The sequence below is a fragment of the Zonotrichia albicollis genome, chromosome 2 (genome assembly GCF_047830755.1).
Source record: "Zonotrichia albicollis isolate bZonAlb1 chromosome 2, bZonAlb1.hap1, whole genome shotgun sequence".
NCBI lineage: Eukaryota > Metazoa > Chordata > Aves > Passeriformes > Passerellidae > Zonotrichia > Zonotrichia albicollis.
In genome coordinates this window covers 41,339,814-41,360,586 of record NC_133820.1, presented here as the reverse complement: position 1 = coordinate 41,360,586, position 20,773 = coordinate 41,339,814, and the positions used below count along the sequence as shown (strand labels likewise).

Here is a 20,773-nt window from a genome sequence, read left to right as displayed (position 1 = left end):
GTAGACATGAATTTTACCTGACTTACACAATGTAAGCAAGACAACCCCCAAAGTGCAATCAATTATGGCTCAGGCTCTGTGATGTAAACAAAAATTTTTACCTGAATTCTTTCTGCTTCAATTCCAAAGTTTTAAGCTTCAGAAATAATTCAGCTACTTAGAAAAGCATACCACTTAACTCAGCTTTCAGGTGTAGACACTCAAGAAATCACGATGACATCTGACTAAATCTGCACCTCTCCCAAAGGCCCAAGAACCCGTTTCCACATCAAGGACCAAAATCGGTACAGGCTAATCTATTGATCCTGGTTACCTTGTAGAGAGTGTCCCCAGTGGTGCTATGAGTGAGCTGAACTACCACATAAGCATGAAGGAAATTAGAAGCAATCATATCAGGGACAAAAGGTGTGCTTTCATCCTGGAAAATGATGGCTACAATATCATTCCCAATGTGACGCTTCCGCTGAAGCTGGAGAGGAAAGAAATAATGAAGAGAGAAGGCAGGTGAAAAAGAGCAGAACACTATGATGGGACCTACGACACCAGTCTGCCAAACATCACAAAACCATCTGTTCACCAAACCCCTCATCACTACTTTTGCCATTACTCCAGCCATAATTCCCAACACTATACAGTCAGTCATTCTCCCCTCTATGCAGTCCTTCTTCAAATAGCCCTCCTCTCCCAGCCACGCCATTGTAATCCTTACTCCTCCTTCTGATACCTGCTGGGAATCTCCCTCTGTGAAGGGCAGCTTTGTGGACACGTGAAACATGATCTCCTTCCCCCGGAAATTTGTATAGACTGACTCGGTGCCTGTTTGACCTCTGGTAACATCCAAGCCTCCCCGGAACCTGAGCAAATCCACACCACGCCACAGGTCAGGCAGTGCAGGAATGAGAGAGCAGAGTGAAGACAGACAGCATCAGTAACAGTACTACACAAGAACTATCAAAGGTGATTTTTAGGAAAGCAATGATAATGAGGCACCAAGTCTTCCCCAAAGCAACACAATGACTGAAGCTGCACCATGTTTGTGCTGGTGAACATACCAGCTTGTTAAAAGCCATGAAGTTAAACCAGTGATCCTCAAAGTAGCTACCTTTTTTGGCATTATTCTGACAAACACACTCTGTATGTTAGAACTACAGAAGGGATGTGATGCCTCAGAGAAAGAGCCTGAAACAATACTGCCCCATACCACTATGAAACAAACTTGTATTTGCACTGCCAAGTAAAATTATTCTTTGCTAATGCTGTGGGTCAGATTGAGATATCAGGAGACCTTTAAATCAAAATACCAGCAAAGACCTAAGCTCCAACTAGTTCCCAGACATTATGCTGACAAAAGTATCTGGGGTTTCTTCACCTGCACTGGCATTCAGAAGACACAGCACTTCTCTGGAAGCTGAGCTGCAACAGGGTCACAGTCTACGACCACATGATGTTCCCTAACTTAATCTGGCTTTCCAGCTGCTCTGTGTACGCACCCACGGAAATCCTGCAGCTGAATCTTGTCACCAAGGAAATCCAGGAACTCCAGGAAACCCTGACTCTCTACTGTGTTACTGAAGACTTCTTCTTCAGTTGTCTATAGAAAGAAAGCAGAAGTAGTAAGAAGCACAAGGAGTACAAAGAGCAGGCAGTAATTTCTATAGACAGTTCAACCAACAAACATCTCTGCTTGAATACATTTCTGATCTGAGCCCCCCCATGGTGCTGGGATCCTGTGCCTCAGCCCCAAGCTGCCATGAGGGTTAGAGCTAGAATTCAGAGATTCACAAAGCCTATACTGCCAGAGACACTGCAGGTGAAAGAGGCATGCCAAGGGAACCATGGCACTGCACAAACACTGCTGCCTCCATGCCATTGCTTCTGGACAATGCAGACCTTGTTATTACATCCTTTAAGCTACGAAAACTGACTCTCTTCATTTTGCCCCAAGTACCACGGGATCTGAGGGGTCTTACCTGTCCAGGTTTTTGGTAGATGACCCCAAATTTGAAGTTATTGCTTATGACGTGTTCATCAAATGCAACAATAAGCTGTGAAGCCTGAAGTAATGAAAACAGAAACTGTCACCTGATTGTCATTAGCCAGACCTTGATGGAAAAGTGATATACAGACATAACAGAACACACTACCTTGGGATAAAGGACAGGAAAGAAGCGTTCAACGTTCACATCCTCACACAGTAGCTGTTGAGTGAAAGAGACAGGGAAACAGAAGTGTGATTATCATGTGCCCTGGCTTGTTGCAGGCATGACAGTGTAGGTACTGTATATAATTATCTGACAGGAGCCCCTTCAGGCAAAAATTCTGAGGTAAAATCAGAAGAGAAAGAAAAGGCAGCAAAATGGAAGGGTAAGAGGGAACTATATAACAGTTCTACTGGTGACTAGTAGAAAAAGAGGGAAATGGAAGGACAGAGGTGAAAATAACTTGAAGAATGAGGCCTTAAGAAAAATAGGCAAGCATGAATCTCACCTTTGCCATCTGAACAGCATTGGGAAATTCATTCAGACAGGAAATTGGAATAAGATCATGTTTGGTGCCAGTACGAGTCCTGACATAGAACAAAAAAGGCATTAGAGACTGATGGCTGAAGGGAGACACAAGCAACACTGGATCTTTAAAGAAAGAGTAGCCATTCCTCCAGAGTATTGTTAAAGCAGTTAATTCCAGAGGCTTAATTTTAATTGTGGTGCATAGAATCACCAGAAAAGCAAGGTATTTTCACTTCTTACTACCCATCACTTGTTGTGGTGATCAGAGGAAGACAAAACAGGATTCCTTGGTGTCTTTCCTCCTTTGCACTCCTGTCTGCCTTGAAGAAGTATTCTGCTTCCCCCCCCCATCCCCCCTAGTTTTCTTTCACAGAAATCCAAATGTCAAAATACAATTCTTGGACACAGAATAATAAGAGATTCCCATGATCAGTGAGGGCTTGAAAGATTGCTAAAAGGTCTGTTAGAAGCAGCTAGGAAAGCAGATCTATGTAAAGTAAAGGAGGTAGAAACTAGTGTAGCATTGCTCCAGAAAGCCAACAGAGGAAAGCTGCCTTCCTCTTTGTATGTGTATTTAAGGAGAAATATCTTTCTAAGGAAGAAGAAATACTGGGCTGTCAAAAGCCTCTTAAAAGCATTATAAACAAGCTATTGAGCAAAAAGTATTGCATAGAATAAAATATCTTAATAGAGGAATAACTACCCTTTTGTTCTTCCCTGGTCTCTTCCACATAGGAAGAAAAACATTCCCAGGCACAGCTCACAAACAGGCTGTCTCTTTATTCCCAGATTACTGCTGGCAGTCTGAAGCATTCTCTGCAGACCCTGGAGAAAACCCACCAGTGATTTTCTTGTAGCTGATTCCTATGGAATCATTTTTGCCCCTCAGTCCTGGACAAATCCTTGTCAGTAGCAACTGTACATCACCTGGCTCCGGTATCATTGCCTACAGGGAGTGCATCCAGCCCATAGTGTGGTAAAAAGCTTCTCTCCAGTGGCCTCTCACCTACACAAGATGCTTCTCTGTTCTTCTTGTAGCTTATCCAGCAGCTCTCTCTAGGTAATGTCTCTCTTCATAACCCTCTCTAAGAGTTATGGCTTCATAGGCTGCCCTGGGAATCTAGGGGATGTTCTAGATCACCTTCAAGGGAGCCTTAGTCTCAAGTACAAAGCCTGGGCTAGGCTGTCCTCCATTAGGGAATCCAAATTCTCCTAGGATATACTCACATGTCTCTAAGTAGACAGAATAAACAGAAAAACTTTCTATTTGAGGGAAGAGCAGGTATTTTCCACACAGGTACTGGAAAGATGCACCTGTAAGCACCACATCATCTTCTTTAAGGAAACTGCTGAGAGCAACTCAAGAGCAGAAGGCAAGAAAAAAACGCTCAAAGGTTTTTTTGCAGTTTCTTTTCTCTCCAGAAGAAAGACATGAAATTCCCACCCACATCTATGCAGAGGGAGTGCAAGGTAACACAAGAGACACAGCACAGCAGCACACACTCCAATAACAGGCACTGTTACCTCAGCAACAGGCGGAGATTTTCCTGTTTCTCAATCTGTTCATACTTCACAGAAAGTACTAGGTAGCCCAAGGACATGTCACTGGAGTAAAAGTTCTGGTGCTCCTGCAAATAGGAAACCAAAATGCATTATCCCCAACACACTTCCTGGAGAAGCTTTCAAAGTTGTTTTTTTTTTGCACACAACCTGTCACTCAAGATTAGCTAATTTTTAATTCAACTAGGAGTAGCATGCTTCCAGATGTGTGTATATTGTCTTCCAGCCCACTTGAACATCAGTGCATGAGCATATCAGTCAAAGTGCATCCAGTCAGTTCAGTTCCTCCTCACCTGTCCAATATCACAAGGGCTCCTGAGAGGGAATAGTATTAGAACATTCTGCAACAAGTTTTGAAGAAATTGAGTTTCTTGTAAATAAAATTGTATCTTTCATGGACTTTCCCTGCATCCATTCAGGTTCTGCTTGACTAAGCAGCGTCTACCAGACATTCAACTGGATGTGGTCATGGAAATTCTCTATCTAAAGAGCAATGGCAGGATTAAGGTGAATGGCTGAACTCCAAGAGTGCTCACATGTCAGGAAGGATACAGTCAGTAAGCAAAGAGGTTTTGCAGATGAAGACTGGTCTCAGCAGTGCCACTAACACTGCCAGAGCTTTAGTGGAGCGTGCCTGGAACAGTCATGCAGTCAAACAATGAAAGATACTGCAAACATTTTCACAGTCTCTATTTGTAAGTGGCTGTGGCCATACATTTCTCCTGGGTACACAGCCATGTTCCAGTGGCCTAGGTACAGCAATGTATATTTTGTATATTGCTATATCATACATATTACTATATAATCTCTAACCTCAAGAGGTTAAAGCCTTTTGACACAGGATGTGAATGAAAATAACATTAAGGTGAAATCGTGCAGAAATGCCTTGATCACTCCCATCATCCTAGTGGAAAAGCATCCTCATGCATGACACTGAAGTGGGACAGCAAGTTGTCTTCAGTTGTACAGTCAAAACATGCATGATTTGGAATATGTTCTGTGAAAGGAATAATCCAGGCACAATAAATTAGTGAAGAACTCAGTGGGAGCAAAGTGTAATCTGATAAAAAATGGTTGCTAGTCTGTCAGTTCCTTCCTCAGTCTTTTGCCTAGAATATATAGAATATATACATGCCTAGGAGTATGCCTAGGAGGTCTGCTCTGGCTCTGATGGATTAAAACTTCTCTCAAAACACTGGTAAGATTGTCTTTCACTGTCTTAAAAGCAAAATTCATAGTTTGTATGACTTTTTTGTATAAGTCATTGTTCTGACTCACTGTCAGAAATAAAGATACATCTAGTGAAATACTCTGATATCTGTGTGGACCCATCCAACTTGAAGCTAACAGACATAAACCAATCCTGTCTTTGAAACAAAAAACAGGAATAAGTAAGACTACAGTCACTACCCTAAACCAAAATGTGATGATGTAGCTAACTTTTTTAAATATTAAAGATGTCATTGTCTTCACCCCCTCTTTGAGACAGAAAACACCCAACACCCAGAACTGCCCTGATATTGGGCAAAAGGTTCCATGGCTGATCAAACAAGGCAATCTGAAAAAGGTAAGGTCTAAGAGCAGCCAAGAGGCAAACAGAGTAATACGGCCTCTAGCTGCAGTGTTCAAATCACAGAAGTCCAGTGTGATTGGTCACACTGGTCAGTGACAGCACATGGGAAAAAAAGCTAAAATCAAAGGAAGCCACACAGGACAGTTAATTTCTCCTGACCATGAGTTTCAGGATACTAACGGATTCTTGGGATGTGAACAAGAATCAGGTACAGCAAGTCACTGTGACCAAGGGCAGAAAGACAGAGTAGCTGAGGAACAGACAAACTCAAGGAGCAAAGCAAGACCATGTTCCATGGTCAGTTGGAAGTCTAGAATCCAAATCCTTAAACCAAAGAAGTCAAATGCCAGGCTGGATGGCCAAGACAGCCTGTTAAGGAAAAAGAGGGCATAATGCCAACAAAAATCAGAAATTAAGATGCCTTTTGATGAGACTTCTAAGCCAGACACCAGCAGGTCTGATACTGGGGATCTCAATTGCTTTGGAGACTGGGCCATCAGCTCTGCAGCTGACATAGCCAGGCAGAGCTGCACAAATGGGTGCAGTCCTCACAGGGGAATGGGTACCAGAATTAGTGGAGATGTTAAAACAACTGAATTTGGCTATGTAGCTTAATCCTGAACCAGGATCTGAGGTTTAAACTGAGATCTGAGCAATCGTATCTATGACTAAACCTATAATTTACTCCTTATGATTTTCTTTCTCTGTACAAACACACAGGCAACACACATCAGACTCATATTCCTTCAGTGGACAGCAGCCTTTATTGTTAGCTGTCCTGAAGTTAGAGATGAACCATCAAAAGGCTTTGCAGTTGATACTGAAGACTGCAAGTCAGTGATGACAGGACACCCTGGAGCTAAGATGATCTATGTATTAAGTACAAATTTGTTCAGCTGCAGAAGCAGTTTCTGTAACATTTAATATAGTCTGAAAAGTAGTTCTGGATTTCAAATAGATCTCTCTAAAAACAATTAAGTATCTTCCATGGGCCAAGGGAAAAGACTAACAGAAAACACAAGGAATGCTGACAGTTTGCCCAAGAAGCTCTAAAGCTACTAAGACATCTGCCATCTGCAGCAACTTTAACCAGCACAAAGAAAGGACAGCATAAAGGAGAAATACATGATTACATATGAATGCATAGCAAGAAAGCTCCTCCCTCAGCACTGAGAGCTTCAAGTGCTTGAGAAACTGGACCCTAAGTTTATTTGACTGGCAGTTACAATGCACACGTTTATTAAATCCTTCCTGGCTTCAGGCTATTTCTCTTTATTACAGCCTTGAAAAACAACATAGACATCAAATTATTCCCGCAGTATAAGACATAAGATTTTACAGCCTTTATCCTAAAGGCTAAGTAAATCTTACTGTGTAATTGTCATATAAAATACAGATCATGAGGCAAGGAAAAGGAACTGAATGTTCTAGCACTTCTTTTGATTGTTGTTTTATAGGGTCTGCTGTAAGATACTCTGTAAAAATTATCACAGAATTGTTCACATTTGAGCAATCTACATACACACATCCACAACACAGACATGCACTTAAAGTCTGTAGTACCACACAATACTTTGATCTCCTGTCTTGCTTAAAGAATATTACCTAAACCACTGGCTATGCCTCTCCCATCATGTGATGCTTTCAGACTCTTCCTCAGCTAAGAACTGTTTGCTGTTATTCAAAGCATGAAAGAGACCTTTCCTGACATTGTTGAAATAACCTTCCCATGTTACCAACAAGAAAAAGATCCAACACAGCATCAAAATCACTGCTAACTTTGCACTGTAGAAATACTCTTCTAGTGGAAAAGCTCTGAGCTCTCTCCTTAACTACGTTTTTAAACCATGGGGGAAGTTTTCTAGCCATGGGCAGAGTTTTCAGTAACACAAGACTCCTGTTCACCTTGATCTTTTCTGACACTGGCTTGCTCAAAAACTTGCATGTTTAACTGAACACGGACACATATTTGTGTCAGCTAAGGCAAAGAATAAAACACTGGACGCCAGAAAAGGAAGAATATAGGAGAGAGTTTTTCTGTAGTACAGAGGCGCTAACGGTTGGGCACTTTGCAAATGCAAAGCTCCACAATAGAGGAAGTTCTGGATCTCACTTGGAAGAAACAATGATGATATGGCCTTGCTTGAGCAGGAGTCTGGACAAGATAAGCCCCAGAGGCCCCTTCCAACCTCAACTGTTTTGTGATATCAGATCAGCAGTGAATCCTACAATTGGACTGAAAAACCATATCCAAATTTGCCTCTTGTCCTGTCTGGCTCTGGAAGCATTCAAGCACAACCCTAAATTTACCATGACAGAAAAATAATTACAGTTGGCATACTGAAAGCTTCCAGAAGGTTACAGGATAAATGTCCATTAGCAGATTGCACAGCAGATCTGTTAGTCTTGAGGGGAAGCCTCCAGGAAGGCTTCCTTTTTTTCCCTAATTATTTATAAATCATATTAATAATCTTCCACTGTTTTGGAACAAGATTCACTACAGAAGATCACTCTGACAAGAATAACTACTGCAGAACAGGTCCCCAGCACTGTGCAAAGCAGCACCTATTCCTGGTTTTGAACTTATTCTGCAGTCGCTAAGGGAGATCACTAAGATGCAGTGTGAGCATTCTTGTCAAGCTTTCTTATCTCCTGATGCCATGAACCAAATCTCAAAAAACATCATGTGTGTTTCTCACTTGTTCTTTACGGCTAATACCATCCTGAGATTCAGTCTGGTAATCAGCCAATTCCCTAAACAGGCCCACCCAGATGGACCTTAATGGCTGGCCAGCAAACATTCACTTCATGAGGCCTTGCTCTGTTTCCCTATGTGTCAAACTGGAATTTTTAAATTCATGGAACATTTAGCACCAAACTCACTTGTATCAACAACTATAAAACACATGGTGTGGTTTCATCACATACATTTTGTAATGACCATATACTGAGGGAAAAGGACTGTCTGCTTCCTACTGAGGAGCTTGCACTGTCAGTGCTGAAGTCCCCTATAAAAATAATGCCATTTCCACTTCCAATACTATTACACTTCTGTCCACTTGTTATCCCAAGGTTGGTATCTGTATAGGAGCCTCAAAAGACCTTCTTAACTAAATAAAAGCATTTCCAATGCAAATCTTTCTATTAATGCACAGGATGATGCACATTTCACAAGGGGACACAACCAATTGAAACACTACAGACCGTATCTTAGTATGTACCTCATTTACTTCAGCTCAAGGCATCATAAGGAACTGAAATGCAGCAGCAGTGCAGACATATTTTAAGTCCACCAAAAAAAGCCCGAGAAACATTTCAGCCTTGTGGCTGGGTGGGCAAAGAAGGCTCTGAAGGTCACCCTTACCTTTCCCAGAAAATGTTTGCGGTACAGCTTGGCTGTAGGGTCACTTTCCAGTTTCACTTTACCACTCCAGGAAAAGGGTACATCAGACAGAGTTGGACTCAAGCTGGAGAGGTTGTGGCTGGTCCCTTCAATCCAGTAACCCCCAAACTGGGGTAGGATAATGAGAGGATATGGCCACCCTTTCTGTAATACCTATTCAGAAGGACAGAAAGCATTAAAACTGACAGGTCTGTAAGCTGGAAAGCTAATAAGCTGAAAAAACAATGAAATCCAAGGACAAACAGAGAGAGGAGAGAGCAGTACTAACTCACCTCATGGATGCTGGGATAAGGAATATACTCCTCTTCTGTCTGAAATCAGAACAGGCCATTAGCAAAAACATGTGACATCTTTAAAGGTGTTATGCTCTCTGTGCAAACTGTGCCCTCAGCTTCTAGTCTGCTCTGGGTCATCCTTAGAATTTTACTTCAGGACTTAAGGTTAGACTCCATTTCCAAGGTCTCAGCATTATAATAAAGAACTCTGTGAACAATAAACTTAGGAGACAGATTCTACCCACCCTCCTCCTCCAAACTACAGGGAATACAGGCATGCAAAATGAGGAAGTAGCCAAACTATAGGCAAATTTGATGTGGTTAGGAGTGGCAGCCTCTCTCCTTTCATTCCACACTTTAGCCTCTGTCCTTCTGCTGACAGGGATGACAGTAGGAATGGCAGAAAAGGTGCTGTTATTTACAGTGAGATTGAGGCTGTGTCATCTCCATGGCTGCTCTGTGGTATTCATCTGAGCAAGGCCGAGGTGTGACTCAGAGAACAGACGCAGTAACTGAGCCAATTTATGCCAGCTGGATGCCCCCTCCATCACCACAAACAGCACTGACTATCTCTGTCAGAGTAAAGCTGTATCAATTCTCGATGTGGCTATTTTATAGGTCATCCCAAGATAAAAGTCAAGGTCAGGTTTGATTTTAAGGTTAATAGGCCTGAGCTGAGACTGAAGAAGTGGAGTTTAATCCTCAACTTGAGGATTTAAAGATAGGAATCTGTTCTTGCTGTTTTAATACTGGCAAAACAGATAAACTTTCTAGTAGCATCTCTGAGTCATCAAGCAGATTACTGAAACAAATACTATGTGGTTTCATAAATATTATTACAGCTCTTAAACTGAATAAATTTAAGAAATTACTTAGTCAAAACTAACACTTTTAATAACAATAAACTCTTATTGGAGCCACTTAAATTGGAAAAAGGAAAAGTTAATTCTATTTCAGCTACATACTTTCATTCTCTTGTGGAGCAACTAGGAAAAAAAAAAGAAAATAAAAAAGGCAAGCATGTGTTTTTTGGATGTTTGCAGACTCCCTGTTCATTCCAGTATGAAAGTACACTGCAAGCCAGGTCAGTAATTATCTGCCATTCTCAGCAATTTAGGAGGCAACAACAACTTGGCCTGACCTTGAGAGGAGCTGGAAGGGAACACCTTTGTTCATCCAGACGACTCCCCTGGAAACATAAAGTCACAGACAGTGAATCCTGTATTTCAGCATGTCTGTTTCACTTACCCTCTGTGTCCTTCTCCATATCCTCAATATGCATATTTTATCCCTCTATAAAATCTGCCGATTTAAGCAACTTTGGAAGATTGGAATAAAAAGGAAAAGTAAAGCTAGAACTTGGTCAGTCCCCTAATCTGGCATTAAAACTGAAAAACTGCCCCCAAGCTTACACCTCTTAAAAAGCAGACAACTGGCAGATATTAAAAACAACCTCCCAAACTGATTTTCTTACTTGATTCTCTAATCTGTCCTTGCTACCTTCCTTCCTATCCTAAGCAACAAAAAGAAAAAATGGAATGACTATGAGGTGGGTTGAAAAAACAGGGCAAAAGGCTGCCTTATTTCCTCCTGAATCAGGAGCTGGCATCCAGACTTGAATCTCCTCCTTAAGGTTATTCTACCCTCTGCCTCCTCACCATGGCAAAGTATCTCACTTCCACCACACCTCTGCAGCAGAAGCACAGAGGAATAGGACAATCTCAGTGAGGAGAGTCCCAACACAGACTGAGCAGAGGCCCAGACCAGAAGATATGAGGGTCAACAGGCCATAGTCCAAGTGGGCATCACAGACAGAACAGTAAGAAGCAGAATTTGCATCATCAGATAGGAAGGTGAGGACCAGAATTTAAAATGCAGGTTTCTCTTACACACACTACCTGAGCATTCAACTACTGTCACCTAAATCTTGTAACTCCCATGCTGGAACACGATGCTGAGACTTCATTTTTATATACCATCAGTTACTGGCGTGGCTAATCAGGGATTCCAGATAGGATAAGCAGCTCTTGACTTTGTTGTGAAAATAAGCAGGATTGGATTTCTAACAGCCCTGCCTGTGCACATATTCTACAGTGGAACTAGCTTGTCAACTGGATTCTGGTAGAAATAGGTAAATCTCAGAGGAGCTCTGCAGTGGAGACTTAGGAGACTCAGGAACAGAAGTTTTGGGCAATGCTCCAGCTGTACAGGGTGCAAAAACTGCTAGCATAGTACCACTAACACTGAACAACAGCAACCTTACTACTGAGGATTCATAATAATCAGGATGCTCTTTGCAGGAGCAACAAATGGAAAAAAAAAAAAGGAAAGAAAAAAACCCAACACATCTACTTCACATAAAAACAAGGTTTTAGGAAAATGAGAAAGTTTATTAAAAGAACCTAAGAAGGAGCCATAAAAAAACTTAAACCTTCACGAAATCATGAGGAGCCAGACCTTGAGTACATAACAAATGCTTAACACCTTTAAAATACTCTTAGAAACATCAGAAGTAAAACAGTATGGCCACACTCCAGGGTAAGGGAGACTAACAGTAGATGCATGACATCATTCTTCAGAAGTCTGAAGCTGAGCTCAATCACAAAAAGTAGCAGTAACAATAATTTTTAATTGGTTAAGTATAGAAACACAGTAAAGTGAGCAAGGAACGATGAGCAGGTAACAAAAAACCAAATTGTTTTCCTTAGCTCTACTAGGAGAAAGAAGCTTCACATATTGTCTACAGGGTGACACAAGATCAAACTACAAAAGCTGAGTTTAAAGACAGTTACATAAGTTACATACCCTCCCCCAAAAAATTGTTTTCCTTTTGTATTTTCAACAATGGAGACTAAATAAATACCAGCCTGGAAATGTTCTTCATAGGAAACCTTTAGAATACGTTTTGAATTGTGATGTCAGTACACAGCATTGACAAGATGAATAATCAATTACCAGGATGTGGTGAGTTATGAAATTAAGATGGAACACAGGTTGACAAGTGACCTTTATCTTTTGCAGAAGTAGTTAGTAACCATTTTGCATTTAGGGAAGTTGTAAAGCTGAAAAAGTTGAGTTCATGGAATGTAAGTGCTAAAAAGTGCTTTGTTGATGTGGTCTCGAGTTTCAGTTGTCAACCTACTGAGTTGAGGTTCACAAGGAAGACCAGGTTCTGAAACAGAGATTTGGAAAAGAGACAGAAAGTCCTGTATCTGCCAGAAAGTCCTGGGCACTGTCAAAACAGGGCTGAGGCACGATGATGGACACACAGGTACAAAACAGCCACAGACTTCCACAACAACCTGGGGGAAGTACTGGGATAGAAATGGAGATTGGGAAACTGCAATCTTCTAATATTTCTCTCTCCTTCCTTGGCATTTTTGGCAGATCTGATAACTGTAAGAATTTTCCAGTTTCAAAGGAGGTCCTGGTAGGAGACCAGTATCTCAGCAAGCCTGAGGGAAAACTTTCTGGGCTGCTGTAAAGGAGCTCTGTATCAGAGCCTCTACAGAGAGCAAAGGACTGTACCAGCACATTCCAAGACTCAGCACTGTTAAGGCTGAGTTTAAATCTACCAGCTTCTCCTCTAGAGCAAAGCTTAAAGTAAGAGTAATGCAACCCTGGGCTGTACAGTCCAAAGCTTTACTTTAAAGGGTAACCAGGACCACAATAAATGTGCAGCCCAAGTTGCTGAAGAGTCAAAGCATGGGCTGAACAACTGCTTGATGATCACTGTCATTCCTCAAAAGGGAGAGGAATAAACTGCAGCGGTCTCAGCCACCCTTTGAGACACCATCCTTCTGGCTTGAGCTGGTTTGGCTTGCAGCACTGCCATTTTCTCTGGGTAGCTAACTGGACACAGCATCACTCTGGGAATCTCATATCAGCCTGAGAATCTCATATGCCCAAGGTCTTGCACAGGGTAAACACGTGGCCTGACCAGGATGAAAGAACGAATGACAGAGGAAAAGGTGTCCAGACCCAGAGTCAGGGTCCAATGTAGCATAACAATGCTAAGATAATGCACATATTTTATGGGGAAAGAGCAGTGCCTTGAGGAGACTAGTTCAAAACAGACAACTGGGATACAAAAGGGGACACAGGGAAAAAACCCATGAAAGTACTTGTGAGAAAATAAAACTGAATATGCAGAAATTGTAAGAATGCAGAACAGAGGGAGTGAACAAAAGCAGTCCAGTGAAGGGGACTGGCTATGCAAAAATACGAAGACCTGAAATATCTGAGCTTACTGGATGAAATAAAATTTCCTTGTTTTTCAATTGCCTGCACTGCAAAGCAATCAAGGATCAACATGTAACTAAATGTCCTTAAGAGAGTATATACAGTGACTTCACTAGATCTGTAAGCACAGAACAAAGTGGCCAGTAGGCCATTTATTTCCAAGAAATTATTAATAAAATTGAAGAGAAAAAGAAAAACAAAAAGAAAATGAGAAAGGGAAAAAATTGGTAAACTTCTTTCCCAGATCTTGGGATTTGTTTCAGTGTAAAAAGAGAGTACAACTTTACCTGTTAATTTATCACACAGAATGTGAAATGGCTTTCCTAATTTTCAGTCCAACAATTATATTTCAATCCAATAGTAAAGTATTCATTAATCAATGCTATCCTGAGGCTTTTTTGTTGTTATTTTACAGAAGAAATGTTCAAGTCTCCTGCTTTGGTTTTCACTCACTTTGATTGCTAAGTAAAATCCCAGATTTTGTTTACAAGAATGATTCAACAAATGTAAACGACAGTCACAGTCAAATGGAAGGAAAGGGAAAGCAAAAACAAACAAAAGAAAATAAAGAATTAGTAAAAATCTAAACAAAGATAATAAGTATTAGAATTTTTTTTCTTTTGGAAAACACTTAACTTTCAAAAAAATCTGTTATACTGAAACAGCAGTTAATGATTCTCCTAGTGCATCTTCGGTGACAAAACAAGATTAAATTTAAAAAAAAAAGCTATAAAGTCTTGATAGTGGGCAGCTAAGAAAACATCATAGATGCAAAATTAGGCAGACTGCATGCCTTAGAGATTCCCATCAGCTCCCTGCTATCTCTCTAACTAAAGAGGAGCAAATCCAGTCAGACTTTCCATATGGTAAACTGAAATACTGACAATCTTAAACACCAGTCTTCCACTGAGGGACACCTGGTAGGGACTCATCCTTATCCATATTTCTAAAGGCCTGGGAAGGACTATCACAGCCTTTGAACATGTGCTTGAATTGAAGCAGCACTGCTTGCTCAAGCTTACTTTCCTGCAGTTAAATGAGCCAGGCACACTTACACAGCTTGCTACTCTAAAGCACTGAGAACACATCCCAAACACAGTTTGGATGTCAGTGCAGTGGTTGCAAGGTCTGTGTCTGTCTGCACAGAATACATGGATGCATGAATACATGGCAGATACACCTTCAGCCCCTCCCTCCCATCCTCCTCTCCACTCTGCCAAAAAGTACTTCAGCCTCATAACTCTAAATTCAGCATTTTGCTGCTACCGTCCATCTCCTCACCGTTGTAGTCTCACCAAATTCTGACATTTTCCTCATATTCATAATTTGATCATTCAAATTCCAGAAAAGAAGTTAATTTGTTTTGGTAAGTTTAATTCCTGTACATAATAAAAGGCAGGAGTTATGTGCCATGTTATGTGTTATGCTAGGTCAAGGTTAACCCCAGCACTTTAAAGAAGGTGCACCACTCAGGGAAAATATTGCAAGGATGCTCTGAGAACACATAATCTGAAAAATATGAAGACTTCACTGCTAGGTATTTAACACATATTATTATGTCTTTATCTGATTCAGTAAAAGGGGGAAAAAAACAACTCTTCCCTGTTTTAAGTTTATAACAAAATATATGCAGCCAAATGCATGTATTTCTGTGTAAGAATTAAGCCAGAGTCCCTCCTTCTTGCACAAGTTAAAGACAGGACCTACAGTAGTTATTTATTAAACTGTCTGACCTTGCTAAATGCAGTTAGGTTAACATCCCATTAATCACCTGTCATTATATCTGCTACCCAGCAGAACAGAGTTTCCTGAAGAAGATGCCAGAGATAACTTACTGCAACTTTGATTTTCTCTCAGAATCACACTTCTGAAAAGAACAGACAGGATTATAATAACCTGTGTCTATTGCTTCCATCATGCTGACATGGAAAAATGAACACAGAAAAATGCTTTTGAAATCCCATTGAAGAGTAAGATATTGAGCCTAGAAGCCCTAAACATTCTGTAAGCCCACAACAAAGGAAATTTTGAGTGAAGCAACAGGACAAATAGTAGCTGATTATTTGTTTGCTACAAAAAATTAAGAGATCCCAAAGTTTGACAGAATTACTTCTCCTTACCTGCATTTTTTCAATCATCTCAAACAAGTCCACAGTCTGTGAAAAGGAAAAGACAACACAGAAAAACAATTTGACATTTGCAGAAGCTAACATTATCTTCTGTGGTAACCCAGATATTGAAGGAGCCAACAGCTCCTTCCATATTTTGGCAAAGAAACTATTTGCTTGCTAAGACCTGATGAAATTGTTCTTCCTTAATTTGTAGCATGGAGAACACAAGTGGCCAAATTGTCTTCTGCTTGTGTTGCAAAAGCTTGACCTGAATCCAGGTCAGTCAGGTATCAGGAATTTCTCTGTTTCAATGGGTCAGGTTGACTTGAGATAGAATAGAATAAGAACTGGTCAAACTAGCAAGTTTAGGATTCTCACAGAGGGAGGCAACTACAGCTGTAAGACATACATGCACACAAGCTTGATTTCAGTCAATTCCTCTGCACACATAACTCAAAGCATACACCAACCCTGAGCCAAACATGGACTGCTTTTACCTTGTTGGGGACAGCAGGAGTGAGGACACATGGAAAGCCTTCAGTGGGAGAGTCTATAACATCACTAAAACCCTGCACCGCCTCCTCAGACTTCCTGCAACAGACAGAGGTGGAAGAGAAAAACAAAAGAAAGAAAAAATTAAATCGTAAGAGAATTCAAGATGTCAGTGCTTGCCTGCAGTGCCTCCTTTGCCCTCTGCATACTACTCCTCTCCCCAGGCCGTTTCTTGCCTATAAGGAAGCTGTCATTACCTATGAGAATCCCTGAGGTGGCTGAATTTACCACTTGCCACTTTCAAACATCCTGGATGTAACAGCAAAAATTTTCTGGCTTCTGACTGCTCTGTCTCTGCTCACATAACAATATTTTCCTCACAACTGTCATGGAAGTGCTGAATGATTTTTCTTTGCCAAGTTCCTCTTCCATCATGGATTTGGAGCAGAATTAAGACACATCTCATAAGAAGCCTTGTAATCAGATCTCAAAACAGAACTGCATTAAAAAGGATGAAAGCAGTTCTGAGCCATCACTGAAATCAGCACCAAAAGGACAGCCCCAGTTGCCACAGCCTGGGTATTAATCTCAAAGACAGGAGCATAACAGTGATGGCACTAGAACAGAACTGGTAACACCCTGCAGAGATGCAGGCACTGTTTTGTGTTACCACTGCTGGTACAGCAGCATGGAGATTAGGTGAGCTTTGTCTGCACATCTGCTATGGAAAATATATTATTACTACGGTCCCTGCTGGAGCAGCAGTGGGTACAAAGAGCGGCAGGACTTTATTTGATTTTATAGAAGAGAAAATAAAAAGCAACACAAATACTACACTGTAGTTCACAAGACATATCTGGCATTGCCCAAGGCACTACAGCCAGCCCCACAGCCAGCTGCACCTCTCCTACTGTTAGTTTATGAACATTCCACACCTCTCACAGTTTTTACTAGCAGTCACAACTGGGGTTAAGTCATGGTGAAGGCCACATAGGTGGGGCTGGGAACTATGCACAGGTTTACAGGACACAGGACTCATCCACTTTGTATTAAAATCATGAAAATGATTATTAGGTGGTCACAGAATCACAGAACAGTTTGGGTTGGAAGTGACCTTAAAGACCATCTAGTCCCAACCCCTCTGCCAGATGTCAGCCACTACATCAGATTGCTCAGGGCCCATCCAACCTGGCCTTGAACACTTCTAGAGGTGGGCCACCCACAGCTTGGGCAACCTGTTCCAGTGCTTTGCTATCCTCTTTCTTCTTTCTATCCTATTTCTTCCTAATATGTAATATGAATCTCTTCTCTTTTAGTTTAAAACCATTGCCCATTGTCCTGTTACTACCTGTCCTGTAAAAGTCACTCTCCCTTTTAAATAAGCTCCTTCTAAGTACTAGATTCTTCTTTTCTCCATGCTGAACAACCGCAGCTCTCTCAGCCTGTATTTGTAGGAGCTCCAGCCCTCAGAACATCTTTGTGGCCTCCTCTAGACCTATTCTGGGGGGTTCACATTTCTCTTGTGCTGGGGACCCCAGAGCTGGATGCAGAATACCACATGTATACTCACAAGAGCAGAGCAGAGAGGGAAAATCACCTCTCTGAGCCTGCTGGCCACTCCTCTTGTGATGCAGCCCAGGGTACGTTTGGCTTTCTGGGCTGTAAGCGGACACTGCAGGCTCATGCCCAGCTCTTCCTCTACCAGAACCTCCAAGTCCTTCTCCACGGGGCTGCTCTCAATGAGTTCATCTCCCAGCCTGTGCCCATACCTGGGACTGCCCCAAACCAGGTGCAGCACATTGCACTTGGACTTGTTGAACTTCATGAGATTCTCACAGGACCACCACTTCTGAAGTTTGTACGGGTGTCTCTGGATGGTCCCTTCTTCCGTTGTGTCAGCCATACCCCTCAGCTCTGTGTCACCTGCAAACTTGCTGAGGGTGCACTCAGTGCCACTGCCTGCATCACTGATAAAGATATCAAAGATCACCAGTCCCAAGACAAGAGTCCAAGAGCCTGAGAGACACCACTCACCACTGGCCATGCATCCATCATACAAGGCATATAATAATCCTACAAGGCAATCAAGAATTGCTGTCCTGTAGCTATTGGATGCACGACTGCTGCTGCTTCCATGCTAGGAGAGTGGTCATGCAGACCCTTGCTTTGAAAGCAGTGGCTACATTCCCTCTTGTATGGAGGTACCACTTATTTCTGTAATCTTGAAACTACTCTGTCACAAGCTCCAGGAATCCTAATGCTCACCAGTTCTCTGACAATTCACAATTCATTTTAGTGGCCCAATGGCATAATGTAACTTGCATGTAGGCTCATCAACACACAATGCTTCCATCCCACAATTTTCTCCTGAAATTCAAATGAGAGAGATCTGTATAATGCATCCAGAAATTAATGCCATAAAATGTCTGCGAGAGAAGACGTAGGAGTTAGTCTTGACAACCTCAAATAAATATTGAAATAGTTTGATGGCAAATGTATTTTAAATTAATATTAATACTATACTAATACATGCTTTATTTATCATCCTTTTCATTTTCTTGAAGAATGTTTGGGATGAGCAAAATTTATGTCCAAGGCAGTACATGAAACATTTTCCTTGTCTCTTAAAAATCTGAAGATTCTTTTCTGTAAGCCCTAAAAAGGCACAAGTTTAATTTGATAAATTCTCTTTTTCAGAAAGAAGTGTAACAATAGAACCTTTTGTGTAACTGGATGTCCTGGGGCCATGTTTCATGCTAGTGTTTTCTTTGGCATGTCACTGAGGTGAATGCTGCATCATTCAGAGGAGTTAAATACACATCTGCATCATGGAAATCCTACATGGTCAGTGTGGCCAGTCCTGCCCCTGTCCTCTAACCATAAAATCATCTCAACACTCTGGACTGACTGGAAAACTTCAGGCAGAAACTGTTCTTTACCACTGAATCCTAGCAGAGTTCTATTGACCAAATGAGTCCAGTAAATGCCAAAATCACCAGCCTTACTGTCGATTCAGGGATGTTCACAATTCTGTAATTATCCCAAATTAGGAATATGCCACAGGCCTTTGAAAATCCAAGAGAATGCCTTAGATTTTACATTATCTTTTATAAAATATCACAAAAATTTGGTGCTATTGTAATTATCACTTTGAAGTCCACATTCAATTTCTGGAACTTTGAACTTCTGGAATGAAAAGCACTGGACTGTATTATAAAAAGGGAACATACTTCTTTTCAAATTGGAACTTCAAACTCCTTGACCACAAAAAAGAAGAACATCATCCTTCTGAAAAAGGAAAGCAATTCTGCAGATTGGGAGAGGAATATTTATGTGCAAATGTATACTTGCTGAAGCTTTATTCTTAGGAAATGGCAATAAGGGGAAGCATAGGGCCTAGAAAATGCTGAAGGCTAGATTGGGATTTGCCAGTGACACTAATCAGTACACTGATTTCAAGCAGGCAGTCAAACTAAATCTAGGTACTGCTGATCCACTGATAAATTCCACTCTCAATTCTGAAACAGAACAAGAACTTTTGCACATCTCTAAGCCACTACAACTCTGCTCATGCCTTGTATTCTGTCTTGCAGCATCCTCTGCTATTTCAGTGATAGGATCTCTCTACCCAGCTTTCAAAATCATTGCTATCTGCTGTAGCTGAGCCAGTTCAATAACCAAGTCAATGCAAGTATCTGCTCTAAAAAAACCACAAATTGGACAGAATTTCATATACCCTTTCATAAATATATTCCACAGCAAATGGGGATTTGTTGCACTCTAAAAGGCAAGTGCCCCAAATCCAAAGACAACTGTTTTCCTGAAAGTTCACAGGGAAGCAGGTGTATAGCTGTTGTAAATACTTCTGCTCATCTGGAAGCCTTCCAATAGGAGAAACACCACAGCGTGATTTGCAGCTATCTGTGGAGCAACAGTGAGCATAATAACTGGTGTCCCAGCCTGATAAGAGTTTCTTGCAGGGAGACACTAATATGATTTTTAAATCCCTCACTAGAAGGGACAAGCAATTCAGAAGAACTGAAGGTAATGTGAGACAAGAACAGGCCTGAAATGCTCATAAGGAAAACTCTGGGCAACCACTTCTCTTGAGTAACAGCTCCTGCCCTTCACTCCCTTATTTCTGCCTTAGAGAGGTGCATTTGCTTTACCACATACATTTGTCAGCTATTCGGTGGAGACAGCTGAAAACATGACACGAATAGCCCTACTCTCAGAACACCTATACACCTTTGAAAATTGCTTACACATGGATTCCTAGAGCTCCAGAGAAGGAATTATTGAAGCAGAACTAGGAAGATACCACTAGAGATGACAGGCAGTTTGCTCTCAGCTGGTCACAAACTTTCTGCCCACAGACTTTTGACATCCTGCAAGGAACCTCTCTCCCACCTCTGGCTGCCGGGCAGCTCCCGCGGGGGGCACCGCTCCCACTCGTGGGCAGCCCGCGCTCAGGACTTCGGGCACGCACAAAAAGGTGGGCAGGGTAGCGGGAGGGCCCGGAGAACTCTCCCCGCCAGCTCTCCTTGCGGGCCAGGAGAAAGGAGAACTCCAGGGGGAATTTAATCTTGCCATCCAACCCGCACTCCCAC

The 20,773-nt window shown here is 41.6% G+C and overlaps 1 protein-coding gene across 21 annotated transcripts in view; it reads right to left on the bottom strand.

The window, feature by feature from the left end:
• Positions 1–20,773, bottom strand: part of LOC102064827 (rap1 GTPase-activating protein 1) — a 50,003-nt gene that overhangs the window by 25,266 nt on the left and 3,964 nt on the right. For all 21 annotated transcript variants that reach the window (XR_003382050.2, XR_003382052.2, XR_003382053.2 and 18 more), the window contains exons 2-13: positions 16,169–16,262; positions 15,681–15,716; positions 10,460–10,507; positions 9,316–9,354; positions 9,005–9,196; positions 4,032–4,135; positions 2,488–2,566; positions 2,145–2,198; positions 1,971–2,054; positions 1,491–1,591; positions 725–854; positions 314–469 (exon numbers count right to left, since the gene is read on the bottom strand). Coding sequence is in view for 14 of the 21 variants with exons in the window: in XM_074534880.1 (XP_074390981.1) it covers positions 314–469; positions 725–854; positions 1,491–1,591; positions 1,971–2,054; positions 2,145–2,198; positions 2,488–2,566; positions 4,032–4,135; positions 9,005–9,196; positions 9,316–9,354; positions 10,460–10,507; positions 15,681–15,716; positions 16,169–16,262 (1,117 nt within the window). In the remaining 7 variants the exon portion in view is untranslated. The remainder of the gene's footprint in view (positions 1–313; positions 470–724; positions 855–1,490; positions 1,592–1,970; positions 2,055–2,144; positions 2,199–2,487; positions 2,567–4,031; positions 4,136–9,004; positions 9,197–9,315; positions 9,355–10,459; positions 10,508–15,680; positions 15,717–16,168; positions 16,263–20,773) is intronic.